This window comes from Phocoena phocoena, chromosome 20 (assembly GCF_963924675.1).
Source record: "Phocoena phocoena chromosome 20, mPhoPho1.1, whole genome shotgun sequence".
NCBI lineage: Eukaryota > Metazoa > Chordata > Mammalia > Artiodactyla > Phocoenidae > Phocoena > Phocoena phocoena.
The window spans coordinates 18324733-18343869 of record NC_089238.1 but is presented as its reverse complement, the minus strand read 5'-3'; the positions used below and the strand labels follow the sequence as shown (position 1 = coordinate 18343869).

General features: G+C 37.3%; 1 protein-coding gene across 1 annotated transcript in view; it reads left to right on the top strand.

The window, feature by feature from the left end:
• The window catches only part of ZNF507 (zinc finger protein 507), a 43535-nt gene extending 29927 nt beyond the window's left edge, over positions 1-13608 (top strand). Inside the window, exons 5-6 of the mRNA XM_065899484.1 lie at positions 12971-13105; positions 13242-13608. Of these exons, the coding sequence (XP_065755556.1) occupies positions 12971-13105; positions 13242-13608 (502 nt within the window). The remainder of the gene's footprint in view (positions 1-12970; positions 13106-13241) is intronic.
• The last annotated feature ends 5529 nt before the right edge of the window (positions 13609-19137 follow it).

Below are 19137 nucleotides of genomic sequence, written 5' to 3'. Positions count from 1 at the left end.
ATCCCATGGATGTGTAGAGTCACACTGATCCCATGGATGTGTAGAGTCACACCTTCAACTTTGTCCTTCTCCAATATTGTGTTGGCTATTCTGAATCTTTTGCCTATCCATATAAACTTTATATGGGAATCGTATTGAATCTATAGATCAAGTTGGGAAGAACTGACATCTTGACAATATTAAGTCTTCCTATCCGTGAATATAGAATCTCTCCACATTTATAGTTCTTCTTTGATTTATCAGGGTTTTGTAGTTTTCCTCATATAGACGTTGTACATATTTTATTAGTTTTATACCCAAGTACTTTGTTTTCAGGACTGCTAATGTAAATGGTATTATGTTTTAATTTCAAATACTACTTGTTCATGGCTGGAATATAGGAAAGCAGTTGACTTCTGTATATTAAGCTTGTGTCCTGCAACCCTGCTATAATCGCTTATTAGTTCCAGGAGTGTTTTGGTGTATTCTTTCAGATTTTCTGCATAGACAGTCATATCATCTGTGAACAAAAAAGTGTATATATATTTAGCTAAGACTTCAGTTATGATGTTGAAAAGGAATGGTGAGGGAGGACATCTGTGCTTCGTTCCTAAACTTACCAGGAAAGCTTCTAGTTTCTTATTAAGTATGATGTTACCTATAGATTTACTCTAGATATTCTTTGTCCATTTGAGGAAATTCCCCTCTGTTCCTAGTTTGCTGACAGTTTCTATCATGAACGAGTGTTGGATTTTGTCAGATGCTTTTTCTGCTTCTGTTGATGTGTTTAGTATGTTTTTTCTTTACCTGTTAATGTGATGATTTATGTTGATTGATTTTCAAATGTTGAACCAGCATACCTGGGATAAATTACACTTGGTTATGGTATATAATTCTTTTTATGAATTGTTGGATTCAATTTACTGATACTTTGTTAAGGATTTTGCATCTATGCTCATGAAAGCTATTGGGCTATAGGTTTTTCTTTTTTTTCTTGTAATGTCTTTGTGTAGTTTTGGTATTAGAGTAATGCTGGCCTCATAGAATGAGTTAGGAAGTATTCCCTCTGCTCCTATATTCTGAAAGAAATTGTAGAGAATTGGTATAATTTATTCCTAAATATCTGGTAGAATTCACCAGGGAACCCATCTGGATCTGGAACTTCCTGTTTTGGACCTGATTCAATTTCTTTCATAGATACAGGCCTCTTCAGATTGTCTGTTTTTTCTTGTGTGAGTTTTGGCAGATTGTGTCTTTCAAGGAATTGGTCCATTTCATGTAGGTTATCAAATTTGTGGGCGCAGACTTGTTCATATTATTCCTTGATTATCCTTTTAGTGTCTGTGGGGTTTATAGTGATGTCCCCACTTTCATTTCTGGTACTAGTAATTTTTGTTCCTCTTTTTTCTTAAGTATCCTGTTTACTTTCTGGCTTATTGATTTTATTGTTCTTTTCAAAGAACCAGATTTTGATTTTGTTGATATTCTCTATTGATTTCCTGATTTCAATTTCATTGATTTCTGCTCTAATTTTTATTATTTCTTTTCTTCTACTGACTTAGAATTTAATTTGCTCTTTTTTTCTATTTTACCAAAGTGGAAACTTAGATGATTGATTTTAGATCTTCTTTTCTAATACATGCATTTAATGCTATAAATTTATCTCCAAGAAGAGAGAAAAGTACTGCTTTTACTGCATCCCACACATTTTGGTAAGTTGTATTTTCATTAGTTTAAAATATTGTAAATTTTTTTGTGTGATTTCTTCCTTGACCCATGTGTTATGTATAAGCGTGTTGTTTAATCTCCAAGTATTTTGAGATTCTCCAATTATCCTTCCGTTATGGGTTTCTAGTTTCATTTTGGTCTGAGAGCACATACTACGTGATTTCTATTCTTTTAAATCTGTTAAGGTGTGTTTTTTGGCCCAGAATGAGGTCTGTCTTGGTGAATATTTCATGTGTGTTTGAGAAGAATGTGTATTCTGCTGTTGTTGAATGAAGTAGTCTGTAGATGTCTATTATATCCAATTGATTGATGGGGGTGAGTTCAGCTATGTCCTTACTGATTTTTCTGCCTGCTGGATCTGTCCATTCCTGATAGAGGGGTGTTTACTACTCCAAATACAATAGTAGTTCATTTATTTCTCCTGGCAGTTTTGTCAGTTTTTTGCCTTACATATTTTTACACTCTGTTGTTAGACACATTCATGCTAAGGATCATTATGCCTTCTTGGAGAAATGACCCCTTTGTCGTTATGTAATGCACCTTTTTTCCCCTGATAACTTCCCTTACTCTCAAGTCTGCTCTGTCTGAAATGAATATAGCTATTCCTGCTTTCTTTTGAAGAGTGTTAATTTGGTATATCTATGTCAGTCCATTTACTTTTCATTGATACGTGTCTTTATAAAGTGGGTTTCTTATAGACAACATACAGTTGTGTCTTGTTCTTTATTCACTCTGACAATCTCCATCTTTTAATTGGTGTATTAAGACCATTGACATTTAAAATGATTGATATAGTTGAATTTATAGCTACCATATTTATTACTGTTTTCTATTTGTTTTCTGTTGTTTTGTTGTTGTTTTTTTTTTTTACTCTTTTTCTGCCTTTTGTGGTTTTCACTGAGCATGTTATATGATTCCATTCTCTCCTTTCTTAGCATATCAGGTATACTTCATTTTTTACTTTTTATTAATGGTTTCCCTAGCATTTGGCATATACATTTAAAGCTAATCAAAATCCACCTTCAAGTAACAATATACTGGCTTCATGGGTAGTCCAGGTACATTATAATAAAATAACCTAATTCTTCTCTTCCATCCTTTGCATCACTTCTTTCATTCATTTCACTTATACATAAGCGTGTGTGTGTGCGTGTGCACATACATAATCATACACATAATCGGATACATTGTTGCCATTATTATTTTGAACAAACTGTTACCTCTCAGATCAATTAAAAATAGGGACTTCCCTGGTGGTCCGGTGGTTAAGACTTCACCTTCCAATGCAAGGGGTGCGGGTTCAATCCCTGGTCAGGGAGCTAAGATGCCACATGCCTCCTGGCTAAAAAAACAAAACATAAAACAGAAGCAATATTGTAACAAGTTCAATAAAGACTTTAAAAATGGCCCACATTAAAAAAAAAAAATCTGAAAGAAATGGGAGAGAGGAGCTTCAAGATGACAGAAGAGTAAGATGGAAGATCACCTTCCTCCCCACAAATACATCGGAAATACATCTACATATGGAACAACCCCTAGAGAACACCTACTGAACACTGGCAGAAGACCTCAGACCTCCCAAAAGGCAAGTAACTCCCCACATACCTGGGTAGAGTAAAAGAAAAAGGAAAAAACAGAGACAAAAGAATAGGGATGGGACCTGCACCAGTGTGAGAGAGCTGTGAAGGAGGAAAGGTTTCCACACACTAGGAATCCCCTTCGCAGGCAGAGACTGTGGATGGCGGACGCAGGAAGCTTCAGAGCCACAGAGGAGAGCACAGCAACGGGTGCGGAGGGCAAAGCAGAAAGATTCCCGCACAGAGGATCAGTGCCGGCCAGCTCTCACCAGCCCGAGAGGCTTGTCTGCTCACCCGCCAGGACGGGTGGGGGCTGGGAGCTGAGGCTCCAGCTTCAGAGATCGGATCCCAGGGAGAGGACTGGGGTTGGCTGCGTGAACACAGCCTGAAGGGGGCTGGTGCGCCACAGCTAGCCAGAAGGGAGTCCAGGAAAAGGTCTGGAGCTGCCGAAGAGGCAAGAGACTTTTTCTTGCCTCTTTGTTTCCTGGTGCGCGACGAGAGGGGATTAGGAGCGCCACTTAAACGAGCTCCAGAGACGGGGGCGAGCCGTGGCTATCAGCGCGGACCCCAGAGACGGGCATGAGACAGTAAAGCTGCCGCTGCAGCCACCAAGAAGCCTGTGTGCAAGCACAGGTCACTATCCACACCTCCCCTCCTGGGAGCCTGTGCAGCCTGCCGCTGCCAGGGTCCCATGATCCAGGGACAACTTCCCCAGGAGAACACATGGTGCCTCAGGCTGTTGCAACGTCAGGCTGGCCTCTGCTGCCACAGGCTCACCCCGTACTCCGTACCCCTCCCCCTGGCCTGAGTGAGCCAGAGCCCCCAAATCAGCTGCTCCTTTAACCCCGTCCTCTGAGTGGGAACAGAGGCCCTCAGGCAACCTACACACAGAGGCAGGGCCAAATCCAAAGCTGAACCTCAGGAGCTGTGCGAACAAAGAAGAGAAAGGGAAATCTCTCCCAGCAGCCTCAGGAGCAGCAGATTAAATCTCCACAATCAACTTGATATACCCGGCATCTGTGGAATACCTGAATAGACAACGAATCATCCCAAATTGAGGCAGTGGACTTTGGGAGCAATGATATATTTTTTTTTCCCTTTTTCTCTTTTTGTGAGTGTGTATGTGTATGCTTCTGTGTGTGATTTTGTCTGTATAGCTTTGCCTTTACCATTTGCTGTACAGTTCTGTCTCTCCAGTTTTTTTTTTTGTCTGTTTTATACTTTTTACTGTTTGTTATCATTGGTGAATTTGTTTTTTGGTTTGGCTGCTCTCCTCTTTCTTTCATTTTTTTTTACTTTTAAATTTTTAATTATTTTTTATTTTAATAACTTTATTTTATTTTATTTTATTCTTTCTTTCTTTTTTTTCTCCCTTTTATTCTGAGCCATGTGGATGACAGGGTCTTGGTGCTCCAGCCAGGTGTCAGGGCTGTGCCTCCGAGGCAGGAGAGCCAAGTTCAGGACATTGGTCCACCAGAGACCTCCCAGCTCCACATGATATCAGCCGGTAAAAATCTCCCAGAGATCTCCATGTCAATGCCAAGACCCAGCTCCACTCAGCGACCAGCAAGCTACAGTGCTAGACACCTTATGCCAAACAACCAGCAAGACAGGAACACAGCCCCACCCATTAGCAGAGAGGCTCCCTAAAATCATAATAAGGTTACAGACACCCCAAAACACACCACCAGACGCAGACCTGCCCACCAAAAAGACAAGATCCAGCCTCATCCACCAGAACACAGGCACTAGTCCCTTCCACCAGGAAGCCTACACAACCCACTGAACCAACCTTGGCCACTGGGGGCAGACTCCGAAAACAACGGGAACTACGAACCTGCAGCCTGCAAAAAGGAGACCCCAAACACAGTAAGTTAAGCAAAATGAGAAGACGGAGAAACACACAGCAGATGAAGGAGCAAGGTAAAAACCCACCAGACCTAACAATTGAAGAGGAAATAGTCAGTCTACCTCAAAAAGAATTCAGAATAATGATAGTAAAGATGATCCAGAATCTTGGAAATACAATGGAGAAAATACAAGAAACGTTTAATTAGGACCTGGAAGAACTAAAGAGCAAACAAACTGATGAACAGCACAATAAATTAAATTAAAAATTCTCTAGAAGGCATCAGTAGCAGAATAACTGAGGCAGAAGAACGGATAAGTGACCTGGAAGATAAAATAGTGGAAATAACTACTGCAGAACAGAATAAAGAAAAAAGAATGAAAAGAATTGAGGACAATCTCAGAGACCTCTGGGACAACATTAAATGCACCAACATTTGAATTATAGGGGTTCTAGAAAAAGAAGAGAAGAAAGGGACTGAGAAAATATTTGAAGAGATTATAGTTGAAAACTTCCTTAATATGGGAAAGGAAATAGTTAAGTCCAGGAAGCACAGAGTCCCATACAGGATAAATCCAAGGAGAAACACGCCAAGACACATATTAGTCAAACTATCAAAAATTAAACACAAAGAAAAAAATATTAAAAGCAGCAAGGGAAAAACAACAAATAACATACAAGGGAATCCCCATAAGGTTAACAGCTGATCTTTCAGCAGAAACTCTGCAAGCCAGAAGGGAGTGGCAGGACATATTTAAAGTGATGAAAGGGGAAAAAACTTACAACCTGTAGCCTGTGCTCCGCAACGGGAGAGGCCAAAACAGTGAGAGGCCCGCGAACCGCAAAAAAAAAAAGCTGGAGGAGCACTTCTCATATCAGACAAAATAGACTTTAAAACAAAGACTATTACAGTAGACAAAGAAGGACACTACATAATGATCAAGGGATCAATCCATGAAGAAGATATAACAATTGTAAACATTTATGCACCCAACATAGGAGCACCTCAATACATAAGGCAAATGCTAAGAGCCATAAAAGGGGAAATTGACAGTAACACAGTCAATAGTAGGGGACTTTAACAGCCCACTTTCACCAATGGACAGATCATCCAAAATGAAAATAAATAAGGAAACACAAGCTTTAAATGATACATTAAACAAGATGGACTTAATTAATATTTATAGGACATTCGATCCTAAAACAACAGAATATACTTTCTTCTCAAGTGCTCATGGAATATTCTCCAAGATAGATCATATCTTGGGTCACAAATCAAGCCTTGGTAAATTTAAGAAAATTGAAATCGTATCAAGTATCGTTTCCAGTCACGATGCTATGAGACTGGATATCAATTACAGGAAAAAAATCTGTAAACAAACAGATACACGGAGGCTAAACAATACACTACATAATAACCAAGAGATCACTGAAGAGATCAAAGAGGAAATCGAAAAATACCTATAAACAAGTGACAGTGGAGACAAAACAACCCAAAACCTATGGGATGAAGCAAAAGCAGTCCTAAGAGGGAAGTTTACAGCAATACAATCCTACCTTAAAAAACAAGAAACATCTCAAATAAACAACCTACCCTTACACCTAAAGCAATTAGAGAAAGAAAAACAAAAAAACCCCAAAGTTAGCAGAAGGAAAGAAATCATAAAGATCAGATCAGAAATAAATGAAAAAGAAATGAAGGAAACAATAGCAAAGATCAATAAAACTAAACGCTGGTTCTTTGAGAAGATAAACAAAATTGATAAACCATTAGCCAGCCTCATCAAGAAAAAAAGGGAGAAGACTCAAATAAATAGCATTAGAAGTGAAAACGGAGAAGTAAAAACTGACACTGCAGAAATTCAAAGGATCATGAGAGATTACTACAAGCAATTATATGCCAATAAAATGGACAACCTAGAAGAAATGGAAAAATTCTTAGGAAAGCACAACCTTCCAAGACTGAATCAGGAAGAAATAGAAAATATAAACAGACTAATCACAAGCACTGAAATTGAAACTGTGATTAAAAATCTTCCAACAAACCAAAGCCCGGGGCCAGATGGCTTCACAGGCGAATTCTATCAAACATTTAGAGAAGAGCTAACACCTATCCTTCTCAAACTCTTTCAAAATATAGCAGGGGGAGGAACACTCCCAAACTCATTCTACGAGGCCACCATCACCCTGATACCAAAACCAGACAAAGATGTCACAAAGAAAGAAAACTACAGGCCAATATCACTGATGAACATAGATGCAAAACTCCTCAACAATACTAGCAAAGAGACTCTAACAGCACATTAAAAGGACCCTACACCATGATCAAGTGGGGTTTATCCCAAGAATGCAAGAATTCTTCAATATACGCAAATCAATCATTGTGATACACCATATTAACAAATTGCAGAATAAAAACCATATGATCATCTCAGTAGATGCAGAAAAAGCTTTGGACAAAATTCAACACCCATTTATGATAAAAACCCTCCAGAGTAGGCATAGAGGGAACTTACTTCAGCATAATAAATGCCATATATGATAAACCCATAGCCAACATCGTCCTCAGTGGTGAAAAACTGAAACCATTTCCACTAAGATAAGGAAAAAGACAAGGTTGCCCACTCTCACCACTATTATTCAACATTGTTTTGGAAGTTTTAGCCACAGCAGGCAGAGAAGAAAAAGAAATAAAAGCAATCCAAATCAGAAAAGAAGTAAAGCAGTCACCGTTTGCAGATGACATACTATACATAGACAATCCTAAAGATGCTACCAGAAAACTACTAGAGCTAATCAGTGCATTTGGTAAAGTTGCAGGATACAAAATTAATGCACAGAAATCTCTGGCATTCCTATACACTAATGATGAAAAATCTGAAAGTGAAATTAAGGAAACACTCCCATTTACCACTGCAACAAAAAGAATGACATACCTAGGAATAAACCTACCAAAGGAGACAAAAGACCTGTATGCAGAAAACTATAAGACACTGATGAAAGAAATTGAAGATGATACCAGTAGGTGGAGAGGTATACCATGATCTTGGATTGGAAGAATCAACATTGTGAAAATGACTATACTACCCAAATTAATCTACAGATTCAATGCAGTCCCTCTCAGACTACCACTGGCATTATTCACAGAACTAGAACAAAAAAATTCACAATTTGTGTGGAAACACAAAAGATCCTGAATAGCCAAAGCAATCTTGAGAAAGAAAAATGGAGCTGGAGGAGTCAGGCTCCCTGACTTCAGACTATACTACAAAGCTACAGTAATCGAGACAGTATGGTACTGGCACCAAAACAGAAATATAGATCAATGGAAGAGGATAGAAAGCCCAGAGATGAACCCATGCACATATGGTCACCTTATCTTTGATAAAGGAGGCAGGAATATACAATGGAGAAAAGACAGCCTCTTTAATAAGTGGTGCTGGGAAAACTGGACAGCTACATGTGAAAGAATGAAATTAGAACACTCCCTAACACCATACACAAAAATAAACTCAAACTGAATTAAAGACCTAAATGTAAGGCCAGACACTATCAAACTCTTAGAGGAAAATATAGGCAGAACACCCTATGACATAAATCATAGCAAGATCCTTCTTGACCCACCTCTTAGAGAAATGGAAATAAAAACAAAAATAAACAAATGGGACCTAATGAAACTTCAAAGTTTTTGCACAGCAAAGAAAACTATAAGCAAAACAAAAAGACAACCCTCAGAATGGGAGAAAATATTTGCAAATGAAGCAACTGACAAGGGATTAATCTCCAAAATTTACAAGCAGCTCCTGCAACTCAACATCACAAAAAGAAACAACCCAATCAAAAAAATGGGCAGAAGACTGAAATAGACATTTCTCCAGAGAAGATACACACATTGCCAACAAACACATGAAAGAATGCTCAACGTCACTAATCATCAGAGAAATGCAAGTCAAAACTACATTGAGGTATCACCTCACCAGTCAGAATGGCCATCGTCAAAAAATCTACAAACAGTAAATGCTGGAGAGGGTGTAGAGAAAAAGGCACCCTCTTGCAGTGTTGGTAGGAATGTAAATTGATACAGCCACTATGGAGAACAGTATGGAGGTTCCTTAAAAACTAAATATAGAATTACCGTACGACCCAGCAATCCCACTACTGGACATATACCCTGAGAAAACCATAATTCAAATAGAGTCATGTACCACAATGTTCATTGCAGCTCTGTTTACAATAGTCAGGACATGGAAACAACCTAAGTGTCCATCGAGAGATGAATGGATAAAGAAGATGTGGCACATATATACAATGGAATATTAGTCATAAAAAGAAACAAAATTGCGTTATTTGTAGTGAGGTGGATGGACCTAGAGTCTGTCTTACAAAGTGAAGTAAGTCAGAAAGAGAAAAACAAAGACTGTATGCTAACACATATATATGGAATCTTTAAGAAATAAATAAATAATGGTCATGAAGAACCTAGGGCCAGGATGGCAGTAAAGATGCAGACCTACTAGAGAATGGCCTTGAGGACACGGGGAGGGGGAAGGGTAAGCTGGGACAAAGTGAGAGAGTGGCATGGACATATATACACTACCAAACGTAAAATAGCTAGTGCGAAGCAGCCACATAGCACAGGGAGATCAGCTCTGTGCTTTGTGACCACCTAGAGGGGTGGGATAGGGAGGGTGGAAGGGAGGGAGATGCAAGAGGGAAGAGATACGGGCATATATGTGTATGTATAGCTGATTCACTTTGTTATAAAGCCGAAACTAACATACCATTGTAAAACAATTATACTCCAATAAAGATGTTAAAATAAACTGTATAAATAAAAGCTTTTATCCTTCTTATACCTTATCTGATGTTTTTTCCTTTGCGTGGATCCAAGTTTCTTTTTTTTAAATTAATTTATTTATTTTTGGCTGTGTTGGGTCTTCGTTGCTGCGTGTGGACCTTCTCTAGTTGTGCGAGTGGGGGCTGCTCTTCGTTGCAGTATGTGGGCTTCTCGTTGCAGTGGCTTCTCTGTTGCCGAGCATGGGCTGGAGGTGTGTGGGCTTCAGTAGTTGTGGCTCACGGGCTTAGTTGCTCTATGGTATGTGGGATCTTCCTGGACCAGAGATCAAACCCATGTCCCCTGCATTGGCAGGCAGATTCTTAACCACTGCGCCACCAAGGAAGTCCCCTAGTTTCTTGATCTATATCATTTACCTTCTCTCTAAAGAACTTCTTTAACATTTCTTACAAGACAGATCTATTAGCAACAAATTTCAAGTTTTGTTTGTCTGAGAAGGTCTTTATTTCTGTTTTTTTAATTTTTATTTATGTATTTATTTATTTGGTTGTGCCAGGTGTTAGTTGCAGCACGTGGGCTCCTTGTTGCAGCATGCAGACTCTTAATTGTGTCCTGCATGTGGAATCTAGTCATTATTGTTTAAAGTATTTCTTCTGTTCCTTTCTCTCTTCTAGTATTCCCATTACACATAGATTACACCTTTTGTAATTGTCCCTTTTTTGGTTGTATATTCTTTTCTGTTTTTTCCAGTCGTTTTTTTTTTTTTGTTTGCTTTCTAGTCTTGGAGGTTTCTATCTATTGAGATATCCTCAAGCTTAGAGATTCTTTCCTCAGATGTATCCAGTTCACTAATAGGCCCCATGATAGGCACTCTTCATTTCTGTTATGTATTTTTTATCTCTTTTTGGTTTTGGTCTCTTTTGATTTCTTTTTGGTCCTTTCTTAGAATTTCCATGTCTCTGCTTTCATTGCTCATCTGTTTTCCCAGGCTGTGTATTTTATTCATTGGAGTTCTTAGGATATTAATCACAGTTGTTTTAAATCACCAGTCTGATAATTCCATCATCCTGCTATATCTGACTCTTGTTTCTTTGCTTGCTGTGTCTCTTCAGCTTTGGTTTTTGCCTTTTAGTATGTCTTGTAATTTTTTCTTGATAGTCAGGCATGGTGTACTGGGTAAAAGGCACTGCTGTAGATAGGCCTTTAGAAATGTGGTTGTTAAAAGTGGGGAGAGAGGAAATGTTCTGTAGTCTGTAACTAGGTCTCAGTTTTTTAGTAAGCCTGTGTCTCTGGGCTGTGAACTGTACTTTGCAATCCCCTCCCTCCCCAAACCTTGGTGGACAAGATAGCTGGAGTGGGCTGGAGATGGCTGGAGTTGGGTATTTCCTTCCCTCCGGTCAGATATGCTCTGATAAAACTCCAGTAGGTTAGGCTCTGGTTAAATAATTTCTCCTGAGAATAGACCTTGCTAAGAAGAGAATGTTCTGGGACTTTTGTGACGTCCAGCAGTGAAGACTCCATGCTTCCACTGCAGGGGGCACAGGTTCAATCCCTGGTGGGGGAACTAAGATCCCATATGCCCCCCGCCCCCACCAAAACAAACAAACAAACAAAAGAACAGAATTCTCTGGCATATCCCAAAGTGGTTCTTTTACCCCTCTGCTGACTGTCTTGTTGTGAAGAAGAGTTCGGGTAAGTTACCTGATTTTTGTTAAGTTTGTAATTAAATATTTAATAAAAATGTCTTCTTAAAAGTACGTTTTCATTTTCCTAAAAAGATAAACATAATTCTGCTCTTAGGTATTTACCTAAATGATGAAAACTTATACTCACACGAAAACCACACATAAATGTTTAATAGAAGCTTTATTCATAATTGCCAAAACTTAGAAGCAACTAGAAGATGTCCTTCAGTAGAGAAATGGATAAACAAACTGGTACATACATACAATGTAATATTATTTAGCGATAGGAGGGAGAAAAAAGAGCTCTCAAGCCATGAAAAGACATGGAGGAACTTTAAATGTGAATGGAAAAGGGAAAGAAACCAGTCTGAAAAGGCTATATACTGTATGATTCCAACTATTATGTGACATTCTAGAAAAGGCAAAACTATGGAGACAGTAAAAGAATCGGTGATTCCCAGGGATTGGGGGAAGAGAGGGATGAATAGGTGGAGCACCGAGGATATTTAGGGTTGGGAAATTATTCAGCATGATATTATGATAGATTCATGGCATAATGCATTTATTAAAATACATAGAACTGTACAACACAGTGAGCCCTAATGTAAACTGTAGACTCTAGTTAATAATATATCAATATTGTTTCATCAGATGTAACAAATATTCCACACTGATGCAAGATGTTAATAATAGGAGGAACTGTATGCAGGGGAGAGAGTGGGTAAACCTTAAACATGCTCTAAAAATAGTCCGTTATTTTTTTTTAACTACTTCATTCAGTTCAGATTTTACAAAGTATACCCAATTGTGTGAAACAATTATTATTTTGAATAGAAACTTTAAGATTATTATTTGTTTTACTTATGAAATCTAAATTGTTGAAGCATTTCAGGACTACTTACATTTTCTATGAATCTGTAAGTAAGCACAGAGTTCATGTTGAAAATTACTTAATTCTTTTCTGCTTTCTTAAGAAATAGAGCAGTATAGAGTACTGATTTTGTGTATTTGTGTATGTGGGTGTTGTTAAATAATATAGAGCAAAGATTTTTCATATTACTATATTAAAAATCTTTCCAAATACTGTAATAGCTAAAGTAATTTGGGATGTTTGTCCTGATTCTTATAAATTCTTTATAATGTAAAATACTTTATTTCATTGATTCTGAGATATCCACCCTAGGACATTTTAGCCTCTGAAATCAGTATGTCTCTTATAATCAGTGGCATCTTAGATTCAGTGAAATGTGATGTCTAATAAGTCTTCAGGAGAATAAATTTAATAATTGTTACAGAATCATTGTAATTACTAAAAATGATATGGGATCATCTGATTTACTTCATATCTATCTTTCAGATGCTCTTTGTGTGGGTATGTATGCAGCCATCCTCCTTCTTTGAAGTCTCATATGTGGAAGCATGCCAGTGACCAAAATTATAACTATGAACAAGTAAACAAGGCTATTAATGATGCAATTTCACAAAGTGGCAGGTATTTGATCTTACTGTTATATATAAATAGGTTATTGTTTATAATTATATATGCATTATATATAAAGTTAGGATTAAATCTGCTAGTCTGCATTATAACCAACTCAAGGTTTGATGTGTTTTCTTTTGTTTTTAAGAGTTCAGGGGAAATCTTCCGGAAAGACTGTGTTAAACAGCAGTGAAGAAGGAGCCGATTCTCTCACTGGAAGTTCAGAAAATTTGGTGTCATCCTCAGAGCTGATTTCCCAGGTTCCCAGTGAAGTCGTAGGTACCAACGAGAATGAGAAACTAAACCCTACAAGTAATACCTCATATAGTTTAGAAAAAAACTCCAGTCTGGCCCCTCCTGGCGTGGAGTATTGCGTTTTACTCTTCTGTTGTTGTATTTGTGGTTTTGAGTCTACCAGCAAAGAAAATCTTTTGGATCATATGAAGGAGCATGAGGGTGAAATTGTAAACATCATCCTAAATAAGGACCACAACACAACTCTAAACACAAATTAGGTGGAATAGTTATCTGAAGAGGAAAACAGCAGAAGAGGAAAAGAGCAGAAGAGGAATCCTTTAAACCACAGTTTGCCCTTTGTGCTGTCCAGTAACTTACTAGGCACAGAAGAAACAGTTGGTGTGATTTTTTGAAGAAATGACAGATGTGACTTTGGAACGAAATTTGTAATGTAATAAAAGGAATTCCAAATGGATAAGAGGTAATAATATTTAAGCATTTTGAGTGAGGAGAAGTGGGGTTGAGGCAGCAAAGATGTACTCTTATAATAACCCTCTGTTACCTGTTAGTTTAAGTGTATTTATTATTAAAAGCTTGTTATAGTGTAGAAATGCAAGCAAAAGAGTTAAGAAAGGGCTTTTCAGGAACTATTCTAAAACTTACTGTTATGAAAGTGTCACAATCTTAAGCAGAGCTTAATTTTCTTCTCAATTTTGACATGAGTGACAACCCTCTTGTGAGAAACGGGAGGCACGTGTCTGAGGGTTTTTTGGTATCAACAAAGGAAAGAAAAGATCATTACAGGGCTTTGAGATGATCAACCTAAATCTTTAGCCAGATTGACAGGAACAAATCATATACTCAATCCGAGATATATTACTTTACTCTTTAGAAAGAAAAAAGAAAAGAGACCTCTAAATCCAAATCTAGGTTGTAAATAGGCGTTTACAAAGTAAATTATTGTCTTAAATTTACAGTGGATGTCTTGTGGGCAAAGGAGGAAAGAGGTGAATTCCCACCAGCCTCAAACTAAATCTCAAGGTTCATAAAAATGGTGACTGGTTGAGCACAGTGCACTTCTCAGAGGTTCTTTTCAGAGTGTTGATGGAACACCGCAGCTTCTCAATAGTTACATAGGCCTTCTTATCCACTCTTCTAAACTAGACCAAGCTTGTCTAAAAACAACAAAGTAGGAAAAATTGCATTTGCTTATCAGACCTTGGAAGTAGTTTGAACTGTTAAATAAAAATCATTTGTGGGAAGAGGAATGAAATTCAAAAGCCCCTTAAAAGGAGAACTACTATTGAGATTTTACTTCCTGGAGCTTTTTATTTAGTTATACTTAGCATAAGAGATACAACCAAATGTGGCTAAAATGTAGTAAAAATTCAGGTTGTTTATAAAACGTTTAAAAACAAACAAAAACTATTTGGGTTTCTCCTATCCAGGAAATTGTATTTTGTTGGTGTGCAATAGGACACATGGGAAGCCAACTAAAACTTGCCATCAAATAGATGTAATCTTATCATTAATTACACATTTGTATTACAGTGTATTTCAAAGAGTGAAGAGAACTGGGTTTTTTGGGTTTGCTTTTGTAGTTCTGATCATTTACGTATGCATTGTTCTGTTAATGTCAGTTCTGCCTACAAGTCAAAAGGCGGCCGGTGCACCACGCGGTGCACCGTCTTCACGGTGCTCTTTCTGAACTTGACTCTAACATCTTCTAGAGCTGAGGCTGTGCCTCTCATAAAGCTTAGAAAACATCGAAAACAGAATTTCTTGAATAGGATACTCTGTAGACACATTTTAGGAAAAGAATTCTCTTCCCGAAGTCCAGGTATGAATCGAATGAATTAACATTTTTCAGATAGCATTAGGAACTATTTAAGTGGGGCCAGGTAACTGAAATACTGTCTGATTTGTGTGTTTTTGTTTTGTTTTTTTGATTTGCTTTTTAAAATCTAATTTGATGATATTTGAACAAACAGAGTTGATTGTAACTTTGCAACTCTAATTTACGTAGCTTTAGTTTATTTGTGAAAGTTAATCCATTTCTGATATCTGGTTTTTAAAAGAGAAGATGAATTCATATATACTAAACTATATTCTGCAAATCCACATGCAGTGGGTTTTCTCATTTTCTCCTGTTTTCAGAATTAAAAGTTATATTTCATTTCAAATTCAAAAATAAACTAAAATATTTTAAATGGTTCCATTATTACTATATTGTTCCCACTTAGTTTTTTCATTACTGGTAGCTCTGACTCAATGTTCCTTTATAAAAATCTATTATTCTGAAAATTAACAACCTTAGAAGAGTTTTTGTTTTATAAATTTTCCTTGGCTTTAATTTTATATAATCATTTGGAAAATACTAATAACCAAAAAACATTCCCAAAATTTCAACAGTGTATTTTTAAATTAACTTTCTTCATTTCCTTAAACTACTTCCATTGATTGTTAAATCTGCCATTTGGAATCATGAATTTAAAATTTCCCTAGCTCATGGGAAAAAATTAACCCAGAAGTTCAAAAGTCTTTAAATATTCATCTGCTCCCAGCCTAAAATATCTTCAAAAGCTTTCTCTTGGCCTATAGGAGGAACCATATACCAAGGATGTTGTGCACATTCCCATTATGGTTTTGAGGCAAGCCTTAAGTTAACCCTCCTCACTAAGAACAATTGAATATGATGAAGACTAAATATGCAATTTTAATTATAGAATAGATATTAAAATAATCAGCAGGAATTCCCTTTATAGGAATAACATTTACTGGTACTAGATCTTTTTTTGCCATGTAAAAGCTCAGTATTTGTTTTCCCCTCTGAACACTTACAATTCTAAGATTTGACAGTGAAAATAGTTTTTAAAACACTTACTGGATAAGGCAAAGGTGGGGAGGGGGAAGATGATGCATTCTGATCATTATAAATAATACTTTTTCAGGGCTCTATCATTTTCTCTCTTTCTCTAATAATCCAGAATATGGTTGGTATCCCCAGTATTCTAACAGTACCATGCCTATATTCCACTTGACTTGTAGACTTCAAGTTCTGTGTCCAGCCAGTGCAGTGTAGTGACACTGACTGAAGCCTTTATTCTAGATCTTTCATCTATTTGAGGTAGCTGTCAGTGGCTTTGTTATTATTTTCTTTGTCTTTTCTCACAAAGCAAATGGTGGGCACCTATGTTTACATTGTATCTTCCTGCAGTGTACTTGGCTTGACAAAGACAAGCAGGCTTCTCTTTTGAGACTTATTATATTTTTAGTTTTCATAGACACTTATTTAATCTTTTTTTATTGTACAGCAAGGTGCTCTAAGTAATATTCTATAAAATATATTTAATAGAGATTTGAGTTTGATATTCATGGACATGAATACATGTATTTTTTTAAGAAATAAGTATTGTGTAACACTATGGCATTGCTTCTATAGCCAAAGTCTAAAAATTTCTGGAACACTGACATGTAAAGACTACAGTTAATTCTGACACTGTATCTTATTAAAATAGGATGATTTGCATTTTGTAAAATTATCCTGCACATCAAGCTGCATGCCTTAACGCCTAAAACTCTAGGATTATTTTCATGGTAGAACAGTTTATCTGTTCAACAAACAGTGAAGCAAGGTCTTAGCGCTACTTTAACTACCTTTGGAAATACTGTACAATGTTAGAATAATTTATTTTGCTTTACAGAAGTTTGTCATGTATTGACTTTAATATTGTATTTTGGTAATAAATTTTTTGTTAAAAACACTTGCCTCTAAGTTTTATTAACAAAAAGTTACATCCATTCTTATTTTGGAAATGTTGATTTAATCACTTAGAAATTTGGATTTAAATAATGAAGAACTTCCCCAGGCTTAAACTAAGGCTTATGATTACCCTTTGGTAACATGTTAAACTATTGATGACTAGCATTAAACTGTGTTACACAAAGGTAATTGAAAAAGCATTTAGATTGTTTTAATCTTTTAAAAAATTCAATCTAGGAACTCTCCTGGTGGCGCAGTGGTTACGAATCCACCTGCCAATGCAGGGGACATGGGTTCAACCCCTGGTCCGGGAAGATCCCACGTGCCTCAAAGCAACTAAGCCCACGTGCCACAACTATTGAACCTGCACTCTAGAGCCAACGAGCCACAACTACTGAGCCCGCGCCTAGAGCCCGTGCTCCACAGCAAGAGAAGCCACTGCAATGAGACGCCCACAAACCACAACGAAGAGTAGCCCCCGCTCACTGCAACTGGAGAAAGCCCACGCACAGCAATGAAGACCCAATGCAGTCAAAAATAAATTTTTTTTAAAAATTCAATCTAATTTTGTAGTTTTTCTCCTTGCTACACAGTTCTTCACTTTATCTTGCAAATCACATCCTTATACGCTTTAAATTCTGATGTATTCAAACTGCTAAAGTAGCTCTCTTAAAGGCAGTTAGCATTTTGCACTTGCATTGATCCGTTGCATTGGCAAGTGAAGCTAACATCATCTGACTGTATCATTGGTCTAGTCACACATCTGTGCCCTAGAATCCTGGGCTACCTTGGCTGCAAGTGTCTGAGGCCAAATATTTCTCCCCAAAAGGTTTAATCCCTTGTCGTGTCTCCCCAGGGGCAACATAATTATGTCCTATCTTTTAAGAGCCAGATCCCAACACCCTCACTAACCTCTGGACAGTTGTAGAAATCTCAGCATGAAAGATCCAGAACGTGCAGTTTGGTAGCCACCAGCCACATGCGGCTATTTAGCACTTGCAATACGACTAGGATGCTAAGTGTATAATATACAACAGTTCTGAAGACATCATTTTTTAAAAAAAGTATCGCATTAATGTTTTTTATATTGGTTACTTGTTGAAATGATATTTGAGATGTTTTGGGTTAAATAATATTAAAATTAAGTTCACCTGTTTTTCTGTGTAGCTACTATAAAATTTTAAATTGCATATGTGGCTCATATCGTATTTCTGTTGGACAGTGGTGGTATAGAAGAAGGATTAGTAAACTGACAGCCCTTGTTTCAAATCTGGCCTGCCATCCATTTTTGTAAATAGTTTTATTGGAACACAGCCACACCCAGTCATTTACATACTGTATATGGCTATTTTTGAGGTACAACAGCAGCACTGAGAAGTTGTTACAAAGACTGTATGCACCACAAAGCCCAAATTATTTACTATCTGCTTAATAGTAAATCGTTTGATAGAGTTTGCTGACCTGTGACCTAGAACAATGGTATGATCTGTGCTTTAAAGCTCCCAGGAAAAAAAAGCTTCTTATAAAGAAAGCCTTATATAGCATTATTTTATAAATATATTATTTCGTCTCCTGTTCTTCTACAGCCCTACCCATAATTTATGACTTAACCTATTTCATCATCTCCACTAAAGCCAAACACAATTTGTTTAAAATAACAACATAAATAATAAATAATGCCGCTTTTAAAAAGTATTGTTTTCCTCCTGACAACTTTATGGTGCTGATGGTACCCTCTCTCTGCTTCACCCTTTCTGTGATGTGGTCATGCCACCGGGCATATCTAACTGCGGTTGGGAGGTAACCGTGGCAGCTAATCCACTCAGCTGCGGTGACCATTGACTTGCATAAACCAGGATATAAAGGAAAGTGTTAGACACACCTCTTTATAATGAATAACTTGTCTGAGTCTAAAATCAGATTCTGGGGTTGGGTGGCGGTTGTAGTTGGCTTTGATGTAGAACTGTTGACTAAATTGGCAGATTAAGAAAAAGTCACAGTATTCGCCTACATAGATTCTTCTGAATCAAGCAGCAAAGATGTA